The 24,471-nt window shown below is 41.3% G+C and overlaps 1 protein-coding gene across 4 annotated transcripts in view; it reads left to right on the top strand.

Moving 5' to 3' along the window:
* Window positions 1–433: 433 nt before the first annotated feature.
* The window catches only part of FAM241A (family with sequence similarity 241 member A), a 38,358-nt gene continuing 14,320 nt past the window's right edge, over window positions 434–24,471 (top strand). For 2 of the 4 annotated variants that reach the window (XM_036343060.1, XM_036343089.1), the window contains exon 1: window positions 434–770. In XM_036343060.1, the coding sequence (XP_036198953.1) occupies window positions 594–770 (177 nt within the window). In that variant the 5' untranslated portion in view covers window positions 434–593. Of the gene's footprint in view, window positions 771–2,383; window positions 2,871–24,471 lie in introns of those variants that run through there. The other 2 variants (XM_036343079.1, XM_036343070.1) reach the window with 2 other exon arrangements.

The following is a 24,471-nucleotide window of genomic DNA, read 5'->3' as shown; positions in this document are numbered from 1 at the left end:
CGCCGACCCCGCCCCCGCATGGCCCCACCCCAGGGGCTCCGCCTGGCGGCCGGGGGCGGGGCGGGGCGGGCGGTGAAGTAGGGGCGGGGCGAACGGTGAGGCAGGGGCGGGGCGATGAAGCAGGGGTGGGGCTGGCGGTGAAGCAGGGCGGGGCGGGGAGATAAGAACAGTGAAGCAGGGGCGGGGCGAACGGTGAGGCAGGGGCGGAGGGTGAAGCAGGGGCGGGGCTGGCGGTGAAGCAGGGGCGGGGCGGGGTGATAAGAACAGTGAAGCAGGGGCGGGGCGAACGGTGAAGCAGGGGCGGGGCGAACGGTGAAGCAGGGGCGGGGCGAACGGTGAAGCAGGGGCGGGGCGGACGGTGAAGCAGGGGCGGGGCGAACGGTGAAGCAGGGGCGGGGCGGACGGTGAAGCAGGGGCGGGGCGAACGGTGAAGCAGGGGCGGGGCGGAGTTGCTGCTCCCCGCTCGGGCTGGCGGCCGCAGGGGGGAGACCGCTGTCAGCAGCGAGCGCTTTGGGTGCCGGCGGATCCCCTCCGGTGGTGGCGCCGCCTCGCGCTTCGCTGCCTGGCCCTCGGGCGGCCGTCCCGGCGGCGGGATGTGCTCGGCCCGGCAGCTCCTCAGAGGCGGCGGTGGCAGCGACTGCAGCGGTGACGGCGGGGCGCGCGGCGAGGACGGGGACGCGCTGGCCGAGCAGGCTGCGGCGGGGACCGAAGGGGAGCCCGGGGCGAGCCCGCGGCGGAGCGGGCGGCGGCCGCAGGAGGAGCGCGGGCAGGTGAGCGGGCGGGCGGCGGGCCGGTTCCGAGCGCCCCGGCGGAGGGCGTGGCCGGCGGGCGCGTGGCCCGGAAGAGCGGTTGGGCCGGCGCGGGCCGGGTGCGAGGCCTGGTGCGGCGGGTCCGCAGGCCCTTCGCGGCCCGGCTCCGTGGGGTGCCCTCTCAGTGCCCACCGCCCCGAAGCCTCCTCTAAACACTTCTTTTTCAACTCGGGGCGAGTCCGTCCCCTGCGCTGGTTTCGGGGCCCCACCCCGGCCCCCCGATCCTGGCGGCGGGCGCACCTAGCGTGGCGGGAGGTGTGGGTGTGGGCGGGTGTCTCCCCAGCCCTGCCGGGTCCGAGGCGCGGGCAGCAGCGATACTGCCATCCAGGTCTTGACAGGGACTTCCCGAGAGCAATCCTTCCCGTGCGCGCAAGAGCTAAACTTCATTTTAAAAGTAAAAGAATCGGGAAATTCGCTTCCAACGGGTACCAAGGGCATTATAACACATCAGATATGGTCAACATATGCCCAGGAATTTAATCCGAGAAATTGAACTACACCTGGGATGAATTTTCACCAGCAAATACGATTAGACGTTCAAAAATAGGAGAAATAAGCCAACTTTCAGAATCGCATTAAGGAACAGGAATTCAAATCATGACTTGCCTTTACTACAGCCTGTGCTGCTGGGAGATTCCACACCTGTCTCCTCTCATTTTCCTTCTCCATCTGTCCTTGTTGTAACGTTTAGCAAACTCCACTATCACTAAATACACTAAGAGATTAAGTATAACTTCTAGTGTGCCAATATTTTACTCAGGACACAGGAATAACAGTGCGTGGCACACACAGGATTTGTCTTAGCATTAGGCTTGCTCACCATATGGAGGTGTAAGTTTTCATCTTTATGACAAGACTAGAGGCCCAGTGCATGAGCACTGGAGGGAGTTCCCTCAGCCCGGCCTGCCCCCTCTCACAGTCCGGGAGCCCTCAGGGGCGGGAGGCGACCCAGTGACCAGGGGAAGGTGACACCCCATCACACCTCTGCTGCTGCCACTGCCGGCCCTGGTTACTGGAGCCTTGGGCGGCCTTGGTTACCTGAGCCTCAGGCTGGCTCTGGGCACCTGGGCAGCCGCCATCCAAGACTTGCCTGTGCCTTGGGCCGGCCCTGGGGGGAAGCTGAGGGGACTGCGTGCTACCATCTTTGCAATGGTGTGAAGGTCAATTAGCATATTCCCACTTTATTAGATGGGATAAGAGATGGTGACTGAAGCAAAACATTGGTAGCCAGTCTCTCCCTGGTAGTTTTCCCCTTTAATTGCACCATAACTCAGTAGCTAAAGGACTTAGTTTCCTCTTACCTTAGTTGTTGAGCTGGAAACATGAAGAAAAGGGCAACAGGAAGGCAGGGGAGGAGGAGTGGGGGAAGTAGGGGTTTGTGGTGCATTTGAGCTGCGGTTCCCAAAGTAAACTTTCAAATGGTTGTAAGAGAGCGTGTAAAATACTTTGTTTAGGCCAGCCGGTGTGGCTCAGTGATTGAGCGTCAGCCTATGAACCAGGAGGTCACGGTTTGATCCCAGGTCAGGCACATGCCTGGGTTGCTGGCTCGATCCCCAGTAGGGGTTAGCCGAACAATGATTCTCTCTCATCATTGATGTTTCTGTCTTTCCCTTCCTCTCCCTTCCTCTCCCTTCCTCTCTCTGAAATCAATAAAAAGATAAATAAAAATAAAATACTTTATGTAAGCTTTTGTGAATTGTCAGTTGCTCTGGTCTTGCCAGAGCTGCTTAAGGTACAAAGAAAAAGCATGAAACGAAAGAAAGAATGAAACATATTTCTAGAAAACATATATCACTTTGCATACCTGCTGCTTCCGTTGCATATCATGGAAATTCATTTTTCTGTACTCCTTCGAAAATGTTATTATCATCACAGGATTGATTTATGTCCTCTAAGCCTACATACACAGTAATTGAAAATAATGCCTGAGCTATGCATTTCCTCCTCTATCAGCGCCAAAGAAGAATTTCTTACCAAGAAGTCAAAAATATACAACAACAAACCTGGTTCAACCCAACCCATTGGTGCAAGGAGCAAGCTTTTGTGATCAATCATTTTTTGGTAATATTATTACAAAGGCTTATTTTCTAGCTTTATTTTAGCTCCTGTAAATGAAATTTAAAATTTTGTCTGCACTGCCTTGCATTCATGATAGAGGTAGCTACAGATATGAAGATATATGAAGGAAAGAGAAATGAAATTAAAAACATACCCTACGGAGTTGTTTCATTTAGCTTTTCTTTAGGGAGATGATGTGTGTGTTTTTAAGGACACACTGACTTTACATTACAGATGGAATATTTTTGAAAACTTGGTTTGTAAACTAGTTATTTAGAATTTAAATGAACTTTTCCATAGAAACAATGATAGAAACAGAAACAGAATCACAACTAATTAGCTGGAAATGAGGCAGAGATGGTTTTCTTCCTGTCCTTTCTGCTGAGCTCAGTCCCTTGGCATCCCAGCGTCTTTGTGGCCTGTGGACATTGGGAGAGAACTGGCTGCAGTGGTGGCGGCAGCAGTGGCAGCTCCTTTATATCTGGGTCAGGGCTACGCTGGGGTGCTGTTCACCGCAGTAGCTCCGGAAGGCACCTGCCTTCTGCTCCTCCAGATCTTCAGTGATTTTTGTCAGCCCCTTCACAGAGTTTCGCTCTTATCTGATAAGTTGATGAAGTGGATTTCTTCCCCAGGCTGAAGGCTCCTCTACATACATCCTTTCCTTCACTGATTTTTCTGTCCTCTTTTTTTTCTGAAAGGCTCATAACCTTCCCTCAACCTGGAAGGCTCTTGCATCAGATTTGACTACACAAATCTTTGGCTCAAGGTTATTATGATACCAGATCAAAGTGTCTATGTATTTTGGTGTTTACTTCATGTAATACTGAAATGTTGGCATTAATATAGGTGTTTTAATAACTGAGATATTGTCAGCCTCGGTTTTTTACAATTTGTCATTAGATGCCACTCCATCTGAGAGAAAACTAAGGTTCCTATGCCCTTTTGGCCTAGGTCTTTCCAGGTAGGATGGTTGACAAAGGAAGCCTGATTAAAATCAAGTATCCTAGGAAAGAAGGACTTTAAAGAATGGACCAAGTCTCTAGATGAAGTAGGAGTCAGGCCTCTCAGAGAAGTAAGCTAGGGAGAGAGGCAAAATGCCCAAGGAACTGAAGGCAGGGCACAGTTACCCTACACGTGTGTTGGTAATTGTGTGCATGAGAGATGATCTAAATATGTTTACAGCTGTGAGGGCCTTGTTGTACAAGAGTCTCTGCCCTGTTGCACAGCTGGAAGGCCAACCTTCTCCGGTCCATTTATTAGATGTCTGTAATGTGAGTGGCATCCACTTAGATCAGGGGTGGGCAAACTTTGACTCGAAGGCCACAATGGGTTCTTAAACTGGACCGGACGGCCGGAACAAAAGCATGGATGGAGTGTTTGTGTGAACTAATATAAATTCAAAGTAGACATCATTACATAAAAGGGTACGGTCTTTTTTTTTTTTAGTTTTATTCATTTCAAACGGGCCGGATCCGATCCGGCCCGCAGGCCGTAGTTTGCCCACGGCTGACTTAGATGCAGCAGTTCACAGCCCTGCTTACCTAGAGCTTAGAGAGGTCCCATTATCCTCAGATTGATCTTTAGCCTTAAGGTCTTTGTGATTAGCAGAGTAATGTGTACTTCAGAAAATGTAGAAATATAGAAAGATCTAAAGAAGAAAACAAAAGCATTTGAAATCCCACACTGAGGAATATTTTGTTGTAAAATATAAAAATTTGGTACTACTGCATTAATATATTTTTATGTATGTGCATATGGGTATATATACACAGGGATATGTTTTTAACATGTTTTAATGTAGTATTTGAATTTGGTATCTTGTTTTATCTACTTAGCATATTTTGTCATTTTTTCCATGTCATCAAAAATTGTTTTTAAAAATTATATCTAGGGCTGCCTAATAGTTTACTCCTCCAAAACAGCACACTGACGTTGCTTTAAATTTCCTTTTATAAATCCTGTGGTCATGAAAGTCTTTGCTTGTAAATCCTCACAGTTCTACTTTGGAATAGATTCCTAGAAGTGAAAGAACTAGGTCAATGAGTCAAACTCTGAAGCCTTTCAAAACATCCTAAATCATTGCATTCAAGAAAGGTTACAGCAATGTATACTTCTATCTTTGGTATATTCGAGTGCTGATTGGAAACCATCCATGCCAGCAAAGAACAATATAATTTATAAATTAATCTTGGCCAATTTCCTAGGCAAAAATTATCTTACTGTTGTAAGACATTGCTGTAGAGGTTTTCTAAACCATGTACAGGAATGGGCATAAGTAGGATTACAGTTTATATAGAAAAAGATAAATACAAAAAAATAATACAATAATAAATAAGACAACTCACAACTGTAAACCTACTTTTGCCCACCCCTGTGTGTGTATACACACATTTGTATTTCATATATATAAACATTTGTATTTCTTTTTTTAATATGTTTTTATTGATTTTAGAGACAGAGGAAGGGAGAGGAAGAGAGAGAGAGAGAAACATTGATGAGAAACACTGATCATCTGCCTCCCACATGCCCTCCCACATCCCCTCCTCTCTTCTCCCCCTTTTCCCCCTCCCCCAGGGGATAGAGCCCACAAGCTGGGCACATGCACTGATTGGGAATCAAACCAGTGACCTCTTGGTGTATAGGTCGATGCTCAACCACTGAGCCACACCGGTAATATTCTTTGACCATTTTCCTTTTGGCATTGTATTTATCCCTTATTTCACATTGATTATAAATAATTTTTTCTGTTTGCTGTTTACTTGATAACTTTGTTTATGATGTTTTGTATTTAGAAATCCAATATACTTTTATTAGCTAAAGGAATTTTTTTGGTAATTTCATACACATCACCGACACTCACAGATAAACACAGTACTCTCTCCACATATATACAAGGTATCTATATATATTTGTTTAGAGCCGTGGTTGGCAAACTGCGGCTTGCGAGCCACATGCGGCTTGCGAGCCACATGCGGCTCTTCGGCCCCTTAAGTGTGGCTCTTCCTAAGCCTTAGGAGTACCCTAATTAAATTAATAACAATGTACCTACCTGTATAGTTTAAATTTAAAAAATTTGGCTCCCAAAAGAAATTTCAATCATTGTACTGTTGATATTTGACTCTGTTGACTAATGAGTTTGCCAACCACTGATTTAAGAGCATTCTTTTTAATTCTACAGTTAGTTAAATACCCACCAATTCTCTCTCTCTCTCTCTCTCTCTCTCTCTCTCTCTCTCTCTGTATGTGTGTGTTTATGGGGTTTTTTTTTTTTACCTATGCATATAATCATTTTAGAATGGTTAATGTATAATGTGAGGTATGGAGCTAATCTTCTATTTTTTTTCCTAATCATTGAATAACCCACTTTCTCCCTGGCTTTACAATCCTTTAAAATAATTATGAATACTAAAGTCTGTATTAAACTTTTATATTTTTGTTGGTATTATGAAAGGGATTTTTTTCCACATTATGATTTTGCTCTTGATTTCTAGCTATTGGTTCTTACATAGTTTTTAACTAGCTACCTTTCTGAATTTTTTAATTAATAAATACTATTAGCTCTTAGATTTGACTTTTTGTATCTTCTAGGTATTAATCATCCAGTGTATAAACAAGGTTGATTTTGCTTCTTTTCAAATGGTAATGCTTCATTTCTGTTTTTTTGCTTTATACAATGCTTGGAACTCTCAGATCAATGCTGGCTCATAGATATTTAAGCAAGTTAACTTTTCATCCTTCAATTTCTTCATCTATATAGATGGACTCATAGTTGTATGAACATCAGGATTGTTGGAAGAATTACATGAGTTAATAATATATGTAAAGTGCTTACAGCAGCTCCTAACACATAATTAGCATGTAAATTAGCTTTTGGGCCCAATTTTCAACCAGAACTCTAGCTGAAAGAAACCTGAAAAATGCCCCTCTTAGGGTTTGCAGACTCTGCAGTTAGAAAGTGAAGGTGGAATAGAACAGTTCTCCTCAGCTTTAATTTGCATACAAATCATCTCTTGTTAAATGCAGATTGTGATTTCATTGATCTGGGGTGAGGCCTTAGATTTTGCATCTCTCTCTTTTTTTTTTTTTTTTTTTTTAATATATTTTACTGATTTTTTACAGAGAGGAAGGGAGAGAGATAGAGAGTTGGAAACATCGATGAGAGAGAATCATCGATCAGCTGCCTCCTGCACATCTCCTACTGGGGATATGCCCGCAACCCAGGTACATGCCCTTGACCGGAATCGAACCTGGGACCTCTCAGTCCACAGGCCGACGCTCTATCCACTGAGCCAAACCGGTTTCGACAGATTTTGCATCTCTAACAAGCTCCCAACACTGAGTGGCAAAGGACTAGAGGACAAGCAAGACAAACCACTGTGTTCATCGTACTCTCTGTAATGGTATATAGATATAAATGATATACATATAGAGATAGAAATAGAGGTAGAGGCAGAGATAGAGGTAGAGATATAGAGATGGAGATAAAGATAGAGGTAGAGAGAGGTAGAGTGATAGACATAGAGATATATAGATTTGTTCTAGGTTCTACAACTAAGTGGTACTAAAGCAGACCAGAATGCAGGTCTCCAAGCTCCAAAGCCAGTGTTTTTTCATATATAGAAAGAGCTCTCCTACATGATGGGTAAACAGTCACTGACAAATCTCCTGTCCTCCCTTAGAATGTGCAGTTCAAAACTAGATACACTTCCTTTTAATGCAGCTTGCAAGCAATACTGTAACAAGAGCTATGAGTTTAGATGAATTCGGCCCTAAACTTAATCTCATATTGTTCTCAAGAATGTCCAGTCACTATAGTAACTGAGAGAGTAATTTTACATATGGTAGGCATTTTTTGTTCATTTTTTAATCATTATATCAGTAGTTCTTAACTGGGGCAATTTAGCTCATAGGGGACATTTGGCAATGTCTGAAGAGGTTTTTGATTGTTAAGACTGCTGGGGTGGCACTGGCATCTAATAGGTAGGGTCTAGGGGTACTGCTAAACATCCTATAATGCACAAAACATTCCCTTCAACAAAGCATTATCTAACTCAAAATGTTAATAGTGCCGAAGTTGGGAAAAACCCTGTTCAAAATGTACTAGGGTTATAGTGCTTTCACTTGTCAAGAATAATTCCTCTGCTAGTAGATATTCCAATACAAATGTAAAAATTGTGTATTTTCTTGAAGTCTACATTCCAAAGAGGTAGTCTCCCAACTGATCTTTTTTTGCATCCCTTCTTCTAGCAGCTCCTCACATGCAACTTTCTCTATTTTGCCCTCTCTCTCTCTCTCTCTCAAATCTTTTCCGCCCCTTTCTTGCTACTCATCTCCGTTTCATCTCTATTGAGTGTCTCTTTCTCTCTTTGTCTTTTATTCTTCTCAGCCACTTTCTCTTTTTCCCCATACATCTCCTCCCCACTACATCCTCTCCCCTGAAGAAATAGAGAATTATGGAACAAAGGTGATGGAGTATGACATTTTTAAGTTTGAATCCTGGCTTTACTACTTATTAGCCTTGTCATACTAATTACTTAATCCCTTTGAGCAGCAATTTTCAATCTTTTTCATCTCATGGCACATGTAAACTAATTACTAAAATTCTGCAACCAACAACAAAAAAAATTTTTGGCCCATTTGTCCAAAAAAAAAAAGAGGTATGATTTTGATTCATTCACACCAGATAGCTATTGTTGTGTTGGCTGCTGTCAATCTAAGGTAAAAGAGATCAGTGCCCCTGGTTAAATAGTCAGGTATTGCATATTAAAAATTCTTGTGTCATACCAGTTGAAAATCACTGCCTTAGAGAATGTTATCATTGTAATAGGTATAATGTTACTCACTTCTTAAAGTTCTTATGTGAATTCAGTGACATCCTATCTAATAATAGAGAAACATGGTAACTAATCGTAACTTTGCTACCCTTCCCATTAGCTAATCAGTGAGATATGCAAATTAACTGCCAGCCAAGATGGCGGCCGGCAACCAGGCAGCTGAAGCAAACAGGAGGCTTGCTTGCTCCAGTGATGGAGGAAGCCAAGGTTCCCCGCCTGCCGCAGCCCAGCTCTGAGCTCCGGATGCAACAAAGTTGCAATTATAGAACCTAAACAAACCCCAGGTACTGCTTTCAGCCAGCGCGGCCTCAGAGCTTAGAGTGGCCAGTAATGGCAACAGAGTTTCAATTATAGAATCTAAACAAACCCAGGTACCTTCTTTCAGCCGGCAACAGCCTCAGAGCTGGAGCCGGTTCTCAGCTCCAGTGACAGCTATAGAAGGTAAATAAATCCCAGAATAAAAAAAAGAAAAAGAAAAAAGGAGAGGCTGGGAGCTTCAGTCGCCCACCAGCCTGAAAACAGCCCTCAGCCCCTCACCGAGACTGGCCAGGCACCCCAGTGGGGACCCCTACCCTGAAGGGGGTGTGACCAGCTGCAAATAGCCATTAGCCCCTCATCCAGGCTGGCCAGGCACCCCATTGGGGACCCCCACCCTGAAGGGGGTGTGACCAGCTGCAAACAGCCATCAGCCCCTCATCCAGGCTGGCCAGGCACCCAAGCGGAACCCCCACCCTGATCCAGGACACCCTTCAGGGCAAACCAGCCAGCCCCCACCCGTGCACCAGGCCTCTATCCTATATGGTAAATGGTAATATGCAAACTGACCCTAACAGCAGAAGGACTGGGAATGACTGATCACTATAACACACACTGACCACCAGGGGGCAGACGCTCAATGCAGAAGCTGCCCTCTGGTGGTCAGGGCGCTCTCACATGGGAGGAGCTCTGCTCAGCCACAAGCCAGGCTGATGGCTGCCAGTACAGCGGTGGTGGTGGGAGCCTCTCCTGCCTCCTCAGCAGCACTAAGGATGTCCGACTGCAGTTTAGGCCTGCTCCCCACTGGCAAGTGGACATCCTCCGAGGGCTGCCGGGCTGCCAGAGGGATGTCTGATTGCCATCTTAGGCCCAATCCCCCGGGGAGCGGGCCTAAGCCAGCAGGTGGTATCCCCTGTGAAAGGGCACAGGCTGGGCTGAGGGACTCCTCCCCTCCCCTCCGAGTGCACAAATTTTTGTGCACCGGGCCTCTAGTTTTGTATATAAAATGCCAACATATAGTAGGCCCTCAATGAATATTATAGACCTACCATATTTTTCCATGTATAAGACGCTATTTTTTTCCAAAATCATTAGACCATACCTTCTCAAACAGGCTTCCTCCAATCACGAGCCTTATTGTTACAATGTCAGCTGATGCCATGATTGGAGGTGGAGGTGGAGAATGTGCAGATGCAACAGGGACCGGAGTGTTCTGAGCCCATAAAGCTGTCAAAAAATAAAAAGCTAAATACTGATAAGCAATTGTCTTACTCTTCAAAATTCAAACTGAATGTAATCAGCCAAGCAAAAGAACATGGAAACAGAGCTGCAGAGAGACAATTTGGACCTCCTCCCACTGAGTATATGATCAGACAGTGGAGAAAACAGGAAGAACAACTCCTTACGATGCCAAAAAAGAAGAAGGCCTTAAGAGGAAAACCAGCAAAATGTTTAAAATACTGATTTCTTAATTTTGGGTTGGAAAAGTGGGGGGTGTCTTATACATGAGGGCATCTTATACACAGAAAAGTATATCTTTTCCCCCTGGTTCCCTTCTTATTCCTATCAACCAACCACACGACAGTATTGAATTTTGTAGATGTAAGACTATCCAAACTGGTAGAGAATTTTTATAGTAACTTATTTGAGCCAAACAGAGAATATACCTAGAAGCAAGATCTCAACAGGAAAAAAAAAAATGCTGCTGAGAAAAAGTTTGCAGTTTCTTTTATGCATTTGAGATTAAGGAGGAAATGTAAAACATGAAGATGGGAGAAAGGTAGGGATCAAATTACAGAATAGCTAAACTCTTGCGTGTTCACACATGGATTGGATTACAGGTTCTCTCTTTGGGTGACCATTGCTTTAGAAGGAGGGGTCTAAAAAGGTGGTCATGTATTAGAAGGAGAGATCTGAAAGTGGGTATTCCAAAGGTGTGATAACCTAGATGCACAAAAACAATGGACAGGGTTTGCTTTAGGCAAAAATAAAGAAGTTATATGCCTGGGGCATGGCTACCCACCATGACCTTCCCAGTTAGGAATTTATGATCAGATCACTCTGTGAGGTTGTTTTCCATTTGAACCCCTTTTTTGTCCATAATTGTAATATATGTAATTTTCAGATTTCAAGAATATTTATTTACTGAAAAATACATCAAGATTTCCTAATCTAAAAATTATATGATATTTTATATTTATCTAAAAAAATTTAATCTGCCTTGGCCAGGTGGCTCAGTTGGTTGGAGCATCACCCCATACACTGAAAGGTTGTGGGTTCAATACCCATTCAGGGCACATTTATAGGCTGCAGGTTTGATCCTGGTTGGGGCTCATATAGGAGGAACCAATTGATGTTTTTCTCTCTCAAAATAAATTAAAAAAATAAAAACATATCCTCAAGTGAGGATTTTAAAAAATTAAAAATTAACCTACCAGCCTACATTATGTTGCTTTTTGGTTAGATTTTCAGTTGATTTTTTTTATTATAGGCCACTGATCCTTGCTAGGAAAAAGAATATCCACCCTCTGTCCAATTTATTTTTTAATTTCTTGTTCAAAATAAGTGTGAAAGCAATGTTAAAGGGAAAACTAAATGTGCCATGACATTAGCTTTGCCCTAAGAGGCCTGAGGAGAAACACTATATCCTTATTCAAGTCTTCTTTAAGCCTTTGCCACAGTGTCTTTAGTTTCTGTCTTCTCTGTAGTTACAATCTTATCTTGCAATAGCAGCCACATGTTGGTATCTTCAAAAACCTTGAGTCCCAACTAGTCATGTTTTGGTTCATGAAGTGGTGTGTGTGTGTGTGTGTGTGTGTGTGTGTGTGTGTGTTCAAGGGAATTGATAAGACAGTCAAGGATTAGTTTTATTTGAGCAGAGAAATTGAATTTCTAATAAACTTGAAACAAAAGATACTTTCTCTCCTCTGATCTAATCTTTTCCCATATCCAGTGTTTTTTTCCATTTAACCTCATTGGCAGCTATGCCTTATCTTGGCATAGAAAGAAGTGATTGGCTTTACTTCTTGTTGCTATTCCTTTGTGGCAACAACTATAGCTTATCAAAATTCTGAGCAAAGAAAAATCACGATGAATATGTTTTGAACATTTTGGAAAATGAAGGATAAAATTATTAATACTTAATATGTAAATACACATTAAGAAAATTCAATTTCATTTGTGATTTTTACTTCTACTACCTTTGATATAATTTTTCTCTAACATCTGTTGTTCACATTTTTTATTTCCTCTTCCAGTTAATGTGAAATAAATTTATTTTTGTTTTTTATTCTATTGATCAAAATTTTACTTAGATACATGCAGATCATCTACAGAGGAAGGGAATTTAAGTTTGATTTTTCGTGACTGGCAAATTTCATCAGACTGATTGCCATCAGAGTTCCCTATTCCATGATTTCAGAGGTAATTATGTACAAAAGAGGCTCTTGTCACTGCTAGAAGTTAAGAATTGAGGAGAGTTATTTTTCAGGAAAGATGTTTGAATTGGCTACTTTCAATAGACAAGCTATTAGGTAGCATACAGTAGTTCCCCCTTATCTATGGTTTCAGTTATCTTCAGTTAAGTGTAACCCAAAAATATTAAATGGAAAATTCCAGAAATAAACAATTCATAGTTTTTAAGTTGCGCATTGTTGTGAGTAGTAGTATGAAATTTCTCAAAGTCTTCCTTCCTTCCTGCCCGGGACATAAGTCATCCCTTTGACCGGCGTCTCCACACTGTACAAACTACCTGCCATTAGTCATGTAGTAGCTATCTGGGACATCAGATCCACTGTCAAGGTATCACAGTGCTTGTGTTCAAGTTTCCCTTATACGTAGTCTAACACTTTGCCACAATGTCCAAGTCATTCACCTCAGTTCATCTCATCACATAGGCATTGTATCAGTCACATCACAGAAAAAAGAGTGACTATAGTACAATAAGATACTTTGAGAGACAGATCATATTCACCTAACGTTTATTACAATATATTGTTTAATTATTTTATTATTAGTTATTGTTCATCTCTTACTGCATCTAATTTATAAATTAAACTTTATAACAGGTATGAATGTATAGAAAAAAACATGGTGTACATAGGGTACTATCCCTGATTTCTGGTATCCATTGGGGGCCTTAGCACATAATCCTCCTCAGATAAGGGGGATTGCAGTACTGCCCTGCATATCCGAGGCACTTAATAATGTCACCAGAGGCTTCATTTTTTAAAAACAAGTAGTATGTTGTTCAAGTATCTATATATATAAAAGGCTGATATGTAAAGTGTCCTCTCGGGAGTTTGACCGGAGACTGGGAGTTCAGTCGCTTCCTAGGATGTGCACTGACCACTGGGGGGAAGCACGGAACAAAGGAAGGCCCTGGCCGGCAGCCGGAAGACCCCATCGACCCTGATCACCAGCCAGGCTTAGGGACCCTGCCCATGCAAGAATTTTGGGCATTGGGCTTCTGGTATAATTATAAACTAGAGGCCTGGTTTGTGCACAGGTGGGGTCCCTCAGCCTTGCCTGCATCCTCTTGCAATTCAGGACCCCTCGGGGGATGTTGGAGAGCCAGTTTCTGCCCGATCCCTGCAGGCCAGGCTGAGGGACCCCACCAGTGCACAGATCCATGCACCATAAGATCTTTGGTTAATCTCTTCCCACCCTCTCCCCAGCAGCAACCTAACCCACAGCTGATTCTGTGAGGAATCAGACTCCCTCCTCCCTCCTCTCTGGGTCCTGGGTGAGGGTGAAGCAGATTCAAGGCCGACAGTGCCCCAGGAGCAACCTAACCCAGGGCCTATTCCACGAGGAATCGAGCTCCCTCCTCTACTGGTTGAAGCGTCTGCCCCCTGGTGGTCATTGTGCCTCATAGCTGCCAGGTGAATGGTCGGACAATAGCTTAGGCTTTTATGTATCTATAGATGGCATACTCTTCCACTACAATAGGCAACTCTTTTAATAATAGATATGGCTGATATTATATGTATCTTTTTGAATACTTGGTTGTTTCATTTGTCCATATTTGCAACTATGACTTAAAGTATTGAATCCTTTTGGTTAAAATGAAAATGAGTGCAAATTTTAATGTTTTTTGGTTTATACTAATTTCAAAGACTAATTCAAGAACTAGCTGGTATTCTCATTGATTTTTTATTCATCTCCTCAAAAAGTTCTTTTTTTTCTTTATTGGTTCTATGTAGTTTAATGGGAAATAGTATAAGTGGATTCTATAACTAGCATTGACAAACAAGTTCTAAATGTAATAGTAACCATGTCATAAATTATGTAATACATAATGCTGTGGTTGGGTAAAGATTTATATAAATATAAATTTTTATTTAACATATTTTTGCACATTGTGTTGTAAATTAAACTGCAACTACATTTAGTATCCAATAAGCAGGAAAACATGTCAGTCTCACTAGAAATTTAAAAATGCTAATTAAACCTATTAGGAATGATTATTCACCTATCAAGTTGTTAAAGATTAGAAAGATGAATAGTGTGGGTTTAGAGAAACAGTATATGAAATAAGAATACACTAAAGTTAGAAGTATAAATTGGTTTAGTCTTTCTGAAGGGAAATCTGATATCAAACTTCATGAGTAGATATATATTGCCCCACTTTAATGATGTAAAAACTATAGCACAGCAAAGTTAAATAACACACTGGAAGTATCACAGCTAGTGAATTGTGGAGTTCAGATTTAAAGCCATGCTTAAAGCCTGAGTCCTTAACCACCAAGCTAGTGTTGGGGCATGAAATCAATTTAACAGATTGTGGATAGAAATTGTTCAAATGTATCACAGATGGTATGAGTGTCATGCCATGGAACTTTAGTTTATATGAGTCCAGAAATAAAATATATCTAATTGTGGATCACAGTCACAGTCACTGCACAAGGCAAGCCAGCTCAGTTCTGTCTCCGACTTCTTCCCCATAGTTTCCCTATGCAGCGCATCAGATCATCAGCTTAACTGTTAGCTTTCCAAGATCCCAGCTCTGCCTAATCTATAGAAAAAACCTCCAACCCACCACAATCTTCCTCTTTTCCACTACTCTGTTTTATTTTCCTTATAGCTCTCACACTATTTAAAAGTATTTATTTGTTAACGTGTTTATTCTCTGCCACTTCTCATTCACCCCTTCACAGGTTCACACTAAACCATAATCTCCATGAAAGTAGAGATCACATTATGCTCCAAACAATTAATTTGGTGTATCTGAGGTAGTACAGAGGCTGTAAAAACTTCTATCCAAGTGATACTGTTGGTAAAAACTCAATTGATGTTTTTGCTGAAGCAATGTGGCAAAAAATGATCATGACAGAAATTAGAGAGAGGACTTTGTATATAATAGGAGCAAATTCTATTATCAGAATCAACAACAAAGAAACTAGTGGTTTTAGTTGCCATTAAGCTAATGAACCTTGTAAGACGTTTGTAAGAATTTAGGCAAGGATTGTGTTCCTTGATATATTGTATTTAAAAACCACCATAATATCAAGAAGGTGAAATGCTAATGAACATAGGGTCGTGGAATACAGTTATTAATCTACGTAATTACTCTAAATTTGCAATTTTGTTTTTAACTTTTCTTGAAGTGAACATAGGAAGATAATAAATGAAACCCAGAGCTAACATAAGTTAAAATTCAGATTAGCCATTTTTAATAATGGCAATTATAAAGGACTAGTGACCAGCCTGCGAAATCGCAGAAGACCCAGACCCACGGGAAATCGCGCGAGACCCAGGACCCCAGACCTCACCGCGGGACTCCCCCAAGTCCCACCGGTGGGGCCCGACTCTCCCACTGCGTGCGCTTCCCAGTGCACGCAGCCCCGCCCACCTGCGCGCCTCGCAGTGCACGCAGCCTCCTGGTGACCAGTCTTTGGTCATTATGGTGTGACGGAGTCATGGCCAAGGGGTTTTTATAATAGAGATATTTGTAAAAAGAGGTAATATTATAGCTCTTATTACATGTAAAATTAACATGCATTAAGGATTTTATTTAACTCATTATTAATGAGGGACCCAGCAAGTGTTACATCTTTCTAAAAATCCCTACACAAAGTAGATTAATTTGTGGATAGAGGGTACTCCGTTTCTTACTTTACAATGTCTCATGCTACTAGAAAATATTAACTCTATTCTAATGTCCTTTCATGGTACTATTGTATATATACATTCAATGTGTATGTGACTTGCATGCATGTGAAAAGCAAGGATTGATTTCTATTTGAAGTTCTTTCTGATGAGTTATAGAACTAAAATTAACCTGATACTAAAAGAACTACCCAAAAAACAAAGTATTGCTGCTTCAAGAATTCCATAGCTATGTCTACTTCTTATTAGCACACAAATCCCAATTTCTTGTTCATATCATTCTAGCATATTTAATCCATATGTTGAATGGTTATTGGTTTCAGAGACAACTTTGTCTATTCAAGATTTTCACAGGAGTGTAGAAGCACATTTAGTTTAAGTTTTTAATTTTAAAGAAGATCAAGAATGAAGTGATTTCTTCATAGAGAATTAACTATTTAGCATGACCAACTGTGTAAAACAATTGATAATAAATATATGAAGAAAATGCCAAATTTATTTCTTCATTATTATGCATACATAGTTTAATAGTAATATAATGAAAAGGCTATAATGATTCTGCCATATTTGGATGATAATATTTTTCCTTTGGAGTTTAAATTATTAACTTCTTGGAAATCAGTCTTTGTGTATTCTATCCTTGGCTACTAATTTTAGAATTCAGTTGTGCTAACCATCTGGCTATATACTGAAGATATTTTCTTTCTCCATTTGTATTATATTGAATATGAATTGCTTTAACAACTAATTATAGTCATTGTATTATAGAAATTTTCTGTATTTATTATTTGTTCCTCATTTTTCTGTATAGCATATACATATACCCTTGATAGCTTCTCATTTATGGATTGAAAACTTTTATTGAGGGGTAAGAGGGCTGGGGGAGGATGAAGAGACTAAAGGGAGTCAAATATATCAGTGATGGAGGGAGACTAGACTTTGGGTGGTGAGCACAGAATGCAATATGTAGATGATTATAGAATTGTACACTTGAATCTTATGTTATTAACCAGTGCCACCCCAATAAATTTAATTTATAAAAAATTTATTGAGCTCCTACTGTTTTCCAGGCACTGCTCTAGGCATCCGGGACACAAAGACACAAACAGAAACAGGCACAAATCTCTCCCCTCATTAATCTTGCACTGTACTAGGGAGAGAGAGAAACAGTAAATAAATGAGCAAAACATCAGTGGGTTATTTTTTTTTTTCCCAAAAAAATAAAAGTAGGGAAGGTGGATAGGGAGTATGGGTATGGGGTAGCATTGTTATTTTTAAACAAGGCAGTCATGAAAGGGCTCGCTGAGCTGATACTTGCACAGGCCTAAAGGAAGTGAGAAGTACTTACCTGCCTTTGTTTCTCCTTTTGCTTTGACTCCCTAGGAAGGGAGAGCCAAACGTAAGGCTCAGTCTTAGTAATTGTGTTAACAACATATCTTTCCCCAGTCAGGTTTCTCAATTCTTTCTCACCTATCTCTTCTTGCAGTTGTTTATTTTTTATTACTATTTTATTTATTTGTTCCTACTGCAAGGAAATTCAAATCCTTTGTGGAAAGATGAGAGGAAAAATAAATTGAATTATGGACTTACTTCCGTTAGCAAATTTCATCGTTTACATTTCTTAAGGAGTATCTATCATGTAATCACACCTCATAAGGAATTTATTTAAATATATTGCTTTCTTTTTAATACCTGGTTCATTTCCTTTGCACTAAGGGATTTACAGGTTTGAAGAGCAGTTTATTGGAAAGAGCTCAGAATTTATAGTCAGAAGATTCCTGAGTTCAAATCCTCGCTGGATGACTGATTCTGGGAAATTGCTTCACCCCAAGAGTATAATAACATCTGGCTTACAGCATTTTTGTGATGAGCAAGTGCTTGGAATGTGTGTGTTTAATACGTTTGTTTGAATAAATGGAATATTCTGGGGAATGCCACTTAAAAAGGGGGGGGGAATCAAATTTAAACTATAGTGATATTTTTTCTAAGGAGATTAAATATATTTCACCAATAATGTTTTTCTTGGCCAGAGTGTGACTTAAAAAATGAAAGTCTAACCCTGTACATGTGGTTCAGGGGTTGAGCGTCAACCCATGAACCAGAGATCACGGTTCGATTCCTGGTCAGGGCACGTGCCCAGGTTGCAGTCTCAATCCCCAGTAGAGGATGTGCAGGAGGTAACCAATCCATGATTCTTCCTCATCATTGGTGTTTCTATCTCTCTCTCCTTCTCCCTTCCTCTCTGAAATCAATAAAAACATAAAAACTAATTAATTAAAAATGAATGTCTTAAGCATATAGACCATAGAAACACTAATAAAATCTCCATCAGGAGAGACTATAAAGTAAAAAGAAAAGCAGGCCTACAGATAAGTCCCTGAGGAGTTCCAACAGAAACTCAGGGAAATGAGCTAGCAAAAGTTGAACCAAAAGGACAAAGACAATAAAGACATATAGAGTGACTAGCAGGCTTCTCGCTTGCATTTGCATTCACTGAGGTAGGGGACCCTGAAGGAAGAGCAAGTTTAGGACAAATGATTATGAGTTTGATACAGGGCCTGTTGAGTTTGAGCTTCCTGTACGTCATCTCTGAGGAAATGCTGAATAGACAGTTGACCATGCAAGTCTAGAAATCTGAAAGGTTTCCTGAGCTGAGAAGTAATGCTCAGGAAGATAAAACTATGAATCTTGTATAAAAGTACAGATGCTTTTTACTAGTAAGGAAGTGTGCAGCCATGTTTTAATATAGTGATTTGAGTACATATCTTTTCCTATGTATTAAGCAACTTAATGTCAGGGAATATGGATTATTTATTTTGCGTGCCCCATAGCACTTACCTTGCTCATGGTATGCATTCAATTATTATGTATTGAATTGAACTAAATTAACTAAAGGGTTTACTTTGCTGTGAGTCAAGAACTGTGAATTCTTAGAGTTGGAGTTTTCAGTAATCAAGGATCAGTGGTACTCTGAGAGGACGCGACACACACTAAGAACCAGAGGGTGGCTTCCTGGAAGTAAGCAGCTGTCAGTCTGGCAAACCAGTCAGGACTGAGCAGGCTTGCCATGGGTAGTGCACAACACATCTTGGATAAAATGCAGGTGCAAACATGCTGAGAGGAGAGAATAATGTAACTACAGACTATTACAATAGGCAGAAAACTTGTAGTCATTTTCACTGTATCATCATTCACCTAAAATTAAAATAACTAATATACTTCATTATAAAACAAGGTGGCTTTATATAGCTATACTGTTTTTCAAAGAATTTTTTCCATAAGAAATATCATAAACCCATAAGCTCTTTTTATCTACAAGACTAAATTCCTATAGATTCTTTAGTATCATAATGAAAATCAATTAAACTTTTCCCCCACTTTGTCCAGATGGTTGATTGATAATTTAATAGGCATTTTATTTTATAAGAATTGCACCATACTGGTTATTTCAGAACTGCAAAGAAAAAAAATTAGCCAAGTCACTAGATTTAACAAAAAGTGCAGTATATAAAACAAGAAGCTGTTATTATGTAGAACACAACAGATAGCTCCCAAACATTGTTATATAAGTGGTGTTTTTATAGCTGTTTGAAATATTGTCAGATTCTTAAGTATTGGTAACTTCGTTCTGAGACAAAATTCCTACTATAGATCTTAAAGGCAACATAATTCTAACAAGGATTGCTCTATATTTGCAGAGTTCTATTAAACATACCAGTCATGTTAATCTTTAACTCTTCAAATATGATATGGAAAAGATATATAACAGCATAAGCAAACTTAACACTATTTTCAATTTTTTTTAAATCTTTTTTTAAAATATATTTTTATTGATTTCAGAGTGGAAGGGAGAGAGAGAAACATCAATGATGAGAGAGAATCATTGATTGGCTTCCTCCTGCATGCCCCACACTGGGGATCAAGCCCACAACCCAGGCATGTGCCCTTGACCGGAATCGAACCTGGGACCCTTCAGTCCGCAGGCCGACGCTCTACACCTAGCCAAACCAGCTAGGGCTATTTTCAAATATTCATAAAGCTGTACAGCATTGGCCTAGATCAGCCATTTTCAACCAGTATGGTGTTGTATGTTTTAAAAATTCTTGCTGTACACCAGTTGAAAATCACTGGTCCAGATATACACTTAAAACTTCTGTTCTAAAATCTAACTTAAAAGAAAGATATTCACAAAGTCATAAATGTTGGGGTGATTCTTTCAATAGATTATGGTGAAAAAATCATAACAGCAGCATCAGTGATAGACCCAGTGCTTTTAAGAATCAGTCATCTAGACAAACCATGATGGTGGCATAGGTAAACACCTGAAATTGCTGTCTCACACAACCACTTCAAAAATACAACTAAAAGACAAAACAGACCATCCAGAACCACAAGAAGGCTGGCTGAGTGGAAATTCTACAACTAGAAGGAAAGAGAAAAGCACACTGAGACTCAGAGGAGGTGCGGAAGTAAAGTGCAGAGATACGGAGGCTCGAGTGTGCGCGGAAAGGGGCTGGCAACGGAGGACACCAGTGTCTTTTGCAATCGGGAGGGAGGCACAAGCTCTTGACGGCCCTGACTCCAGTTCCGGGCAAGTCTCTGGGGACCCAGACTCATACGGGGAGAAACTGGACTGTCTGGCATCGGTTGGAACTCGAGGGAAGCTTTCTCTTAGAGGTGCTTTCAGCAATTACCAAGGGACACTGAGACCCGGGACCTCTTTGGGCAGGACTGAGGATCAGCCATAGCTGTTTGCTCCACCCTGTTGATTCCCTGAGACCCTGCCCCACCCAAACTGTGCCCAGAGGCTTTTGCATATGAATGGGCTGGCCCTTTGCTATCTAAAATTACCTAACAAACTGCAGCTGGGTCAGAAAGACCCAGAACATCCAAAAGAAGGCCCAAGGCCCCACAGCAGCTTGCATTGCTTCACAGCTGGGCCTCATCTGGGCACCTCCAAACCCCAAACAAGGAAGAGGAACCTGGAGATCTCTCCATAGCTCCTGCTGGGTAGCCTCAGGCAGAGGCTAAATTAGCACCTCCTTAGGGATCCAAGAGCCTGTGTACCCAGTGGTCAGATTGGGACCATCCAGATTACAACTCCGCAGATCCATAAGGGACACACTCAGGGGGCAGACTCAGTGAGCACCAAAGCCCCACTGAAGCAAGTCTTGCCCCAGAAGGGTGTCTTCAGCACAGAAGTTCTCCCACTGTAGACACAGCTGATTCTCACAGCCAATTGGCCTGGAGGTCAATTCCTCCCAGTGATACCTACAACAATCAAGGCTTAACTACAAGACTGTGCACACAGCCCACAAAGGGGTGCACCAAGAGTGTCCACCCCAGGTAATTGGGGAGGCTGAGCCACTGGGCCCTAAAAGGACACCTAGCACAGAAAGCCACTATATCAACACAGGGAAGCATAAAAAATGCAAAGACAAAGAAACAGATCACAAATGACAGAAATGGAGGAAAGCAAACTACTGGATATAGAGTTCAAAACCACGGTTGTAAGGTTTTTCAAGAATTTTCTAGAAACCGCCGATAAATTTAGTGAGACCCTCGAGGATATGAAAAAGGACCAACTAGAAATTAAGCATACACTGACTGAAATAAAGAATATTATACAGAGATCCAACAGTAGACAAGAGGATCTCAAGAATCAAGTCAAAGATTTGAAATACAAAGAAGTAAAAAACACCCAACCGGAAAAGCAAAAAGAAAAAAGAATCCAAAAATATCAAGATAGTCTAAGGAGCCTCTGGGTCAACTTCAAGTGCACCAACATCCGAATTATAGGGGTGCCAGAAGAAGAGAGAGAGCAAGATATTGAAAACCTATTTGAAGAAATAGTGACAGAAAACTTCCCCTACCTGGTGAAAGAAATAGACTTACAAGTCCAGGAAGCACAGAGAACCCCAAACAAAAGGAATCCAAAGAGGACCACACGAAGACACATCTTAATTAAAATGCCAAGGGCAAAAGACAAAGAGAAAATCTTAAAAGCAGCAAGAGAAAAAAAGTCAGTTACCTTCAAGAGAGTACCCATACCATTGTCAGCTTATTTCTCAACAGAAACTATGCAGGCCAGAAGGGAGTGGCAAGAAATATTCAAAGTGATGAACAGCAAGAACCTACAACCAAGATTACTTTACGGAGCAAAGCTATCATTCAGAATTGAAGGTCAGATAAAGAGCTTCACAGATAAGAAAAAGCAAAGGAGTTCATCACCATCAAACCAGGATTATATGAAATGCTGAAAGGTATCCTTTAAGAAGAAGAAGAAGAAGAAAAAGGTAAAGATAAAAATTATGAACAATTACATATCTATCAACAAGTGAATCTAAAAATCAAGTGAATAAAAAATCTGATGAACAGAGTAAACTGGTGAATATAATAGAATCAGGGCCATAGAAAGGGAGTGGACTGACAATTCTCAGCAGGGAAAGGGGTGGGGTGGTGGGAAGAGACAGGACAAAAATCGTACACCTATGGATGAGGACAGTAGGGGAGGTAAGGGCAGAGGGTGGGTTGGGAACTGGGTGGAGGGGAGCTATGGGGGGGGGGAAAAGGAACAACTGTAATAATCTGAACAATAAAGATTTATTTTAAAAAAATAAATTACAGTAAAAAAAAAAGAACCAGTCATCTATTTAGTGCTTCAGATTCTGATTCGTGCCTCTGATTTTGTAATAACTTTGCCTTTCTTTGTCTTAAGAGGAAGTGTGATTAATAGACAAGTGTTTCAGTTCTAATCAGGATTTCTATTTTGCTTCTTTTGCTGTAGGAATGAAAAGGTGTGTTACAGTATAAAATCCATTTTTCTACTTAGATGAATGGGTGGGAACATTTGGGATTATGATTCGTTGTTAACCTTAAAAGGAAATAGCAATACCTCTAGGGGGGAGAAGATAGAAAAGTGGCAAAGATTTGGAGCAATAAATATGAGGAATTGGATGGACAGTTATCAAGAGGTGACGGAAAGGATTGATAACATGGAAGAAGTACTAAGAACACCAGGATAATATCTCTGAGCACAATTTTTAGCCCAGTAGAAGAAAGAGGGAAATTGGAGGCTACTGTAAGTCAGGGAGTGGGGAGATCATGTGGCTATGAATTCATAGTGGAAATGGTAGACTGTGAGCTCTAGACTGCAAGGAGAAAATGAAAGCAATCAAATTTTTAAAATACGTAACTACTTCTTTCTTAATATGTATTTCATGTGTTTATTACAGAATGAAACTGTCTTGTTGGTGTTTTGCAAATGTGAGACTCCTGCCCTTTTAAATGAAAGTAACAAGATCTTTTTCAAGAAATGTCTTTCCTTTGAGAGGTTGAGTGAGATGGTAGAGTAGATTAAGTTCCAGTATTTTTTCGGAGAAGACTTTTCAGTCTAAAAGTCCTCTGAAACAGACTGAAATTTTTTCTGTTATTGTTATTCCTCCTTAATGTTTGTCTCTCCATAATCATAATCAATCAAAAAATTTTATTTATAAAAGCAACCTTTCTATGATCACTGGAGCATATTCTATAGTCATGCACCACATATCAACGTCTCAGTCAGTGACAGACCACATATACAACAGTGGTCCCATCCTATATAATAAAAGGGCAATATGCAAATAGACCAAACTGCAGAACCAAACAACCAATCAAAGCGTAATATGCTAATGATATGCTAAGGCTGCTCAACTGCTCACTATGATGTACACTGACCACCAGGGAGCAGAAGCTCTGACCGGTAGGTTGCCTCACTACTGGGGTCAGGCCAATCAGGACTGAGCAAGATGGACCCGACCCGACTTGGAGCCCTCCCGTGGTCCCTCCCCAGCCTGATCGTGCACTCTTGGGATCCCTCAGGCTGGCCTGCACCCTCTCGCAATCCAGGACCCCTTGGGGGATGTCAGAGAACCGGTTTCAGCCTGATCCCACAGGCCACTCCCCTTGGGAGGGCGCCAGAGGCAGGGCTTATGGCTGGTGAGCGCTGCTGTGAGCCTCTCCCGATTGGGACTGGTTGGGCACAAGCCCACAGTAGGCACAGTGGGGCCAGGATGAGCAGGAGCAGCAGGTAGGAGGTTGGACTGTGGTTTTGGCCTGATCCCTGCAGGCCACTCAGAGGGACCCTACCTGTGCACATATTTGTGCACTGGGCCTCTAGTAGGATTATAATGGAGCTGAAAATTCCTATTGCATACTTGCATCATAGCCATCACAATGTAGTAGTGCAATGCAGGTGTAAACATACTTACTGCGCTGCCAGTTGTATAAAAGTATAGCACATACAATTATGTATAGTACATAATACTTGATAATGATAAAAGACTATGTTATAGGTTTATGTATTCATTATACTATACTTTTTATCATTTAGAATGTATTCTTTATACTTATAAAAAATAGTATGC

The sequence above is a fragment of the Myotis myotis genome, unplaced genomic scaffold, assembly GCF_014108235.1.
Source record: "Myotis myotis isolate mMyoMyo1 unplaced genomic scaffold, mMyoMyo1.p scaffold_m19_p_1, whole genome shotgun sequence".
In the NCBI taxonomy this organism is placed as follows: Eukaryota; Metazoa; Chordata; class Mammalia; order Chiroptera; family Vespertilionidae; genus Myotis; species Myotis myotis.
The sequence above is the reverse complement of the archived record's forward strand: the minus strand, read 5'-3'. Positions and strand labels throughout refer to the sequence as shown.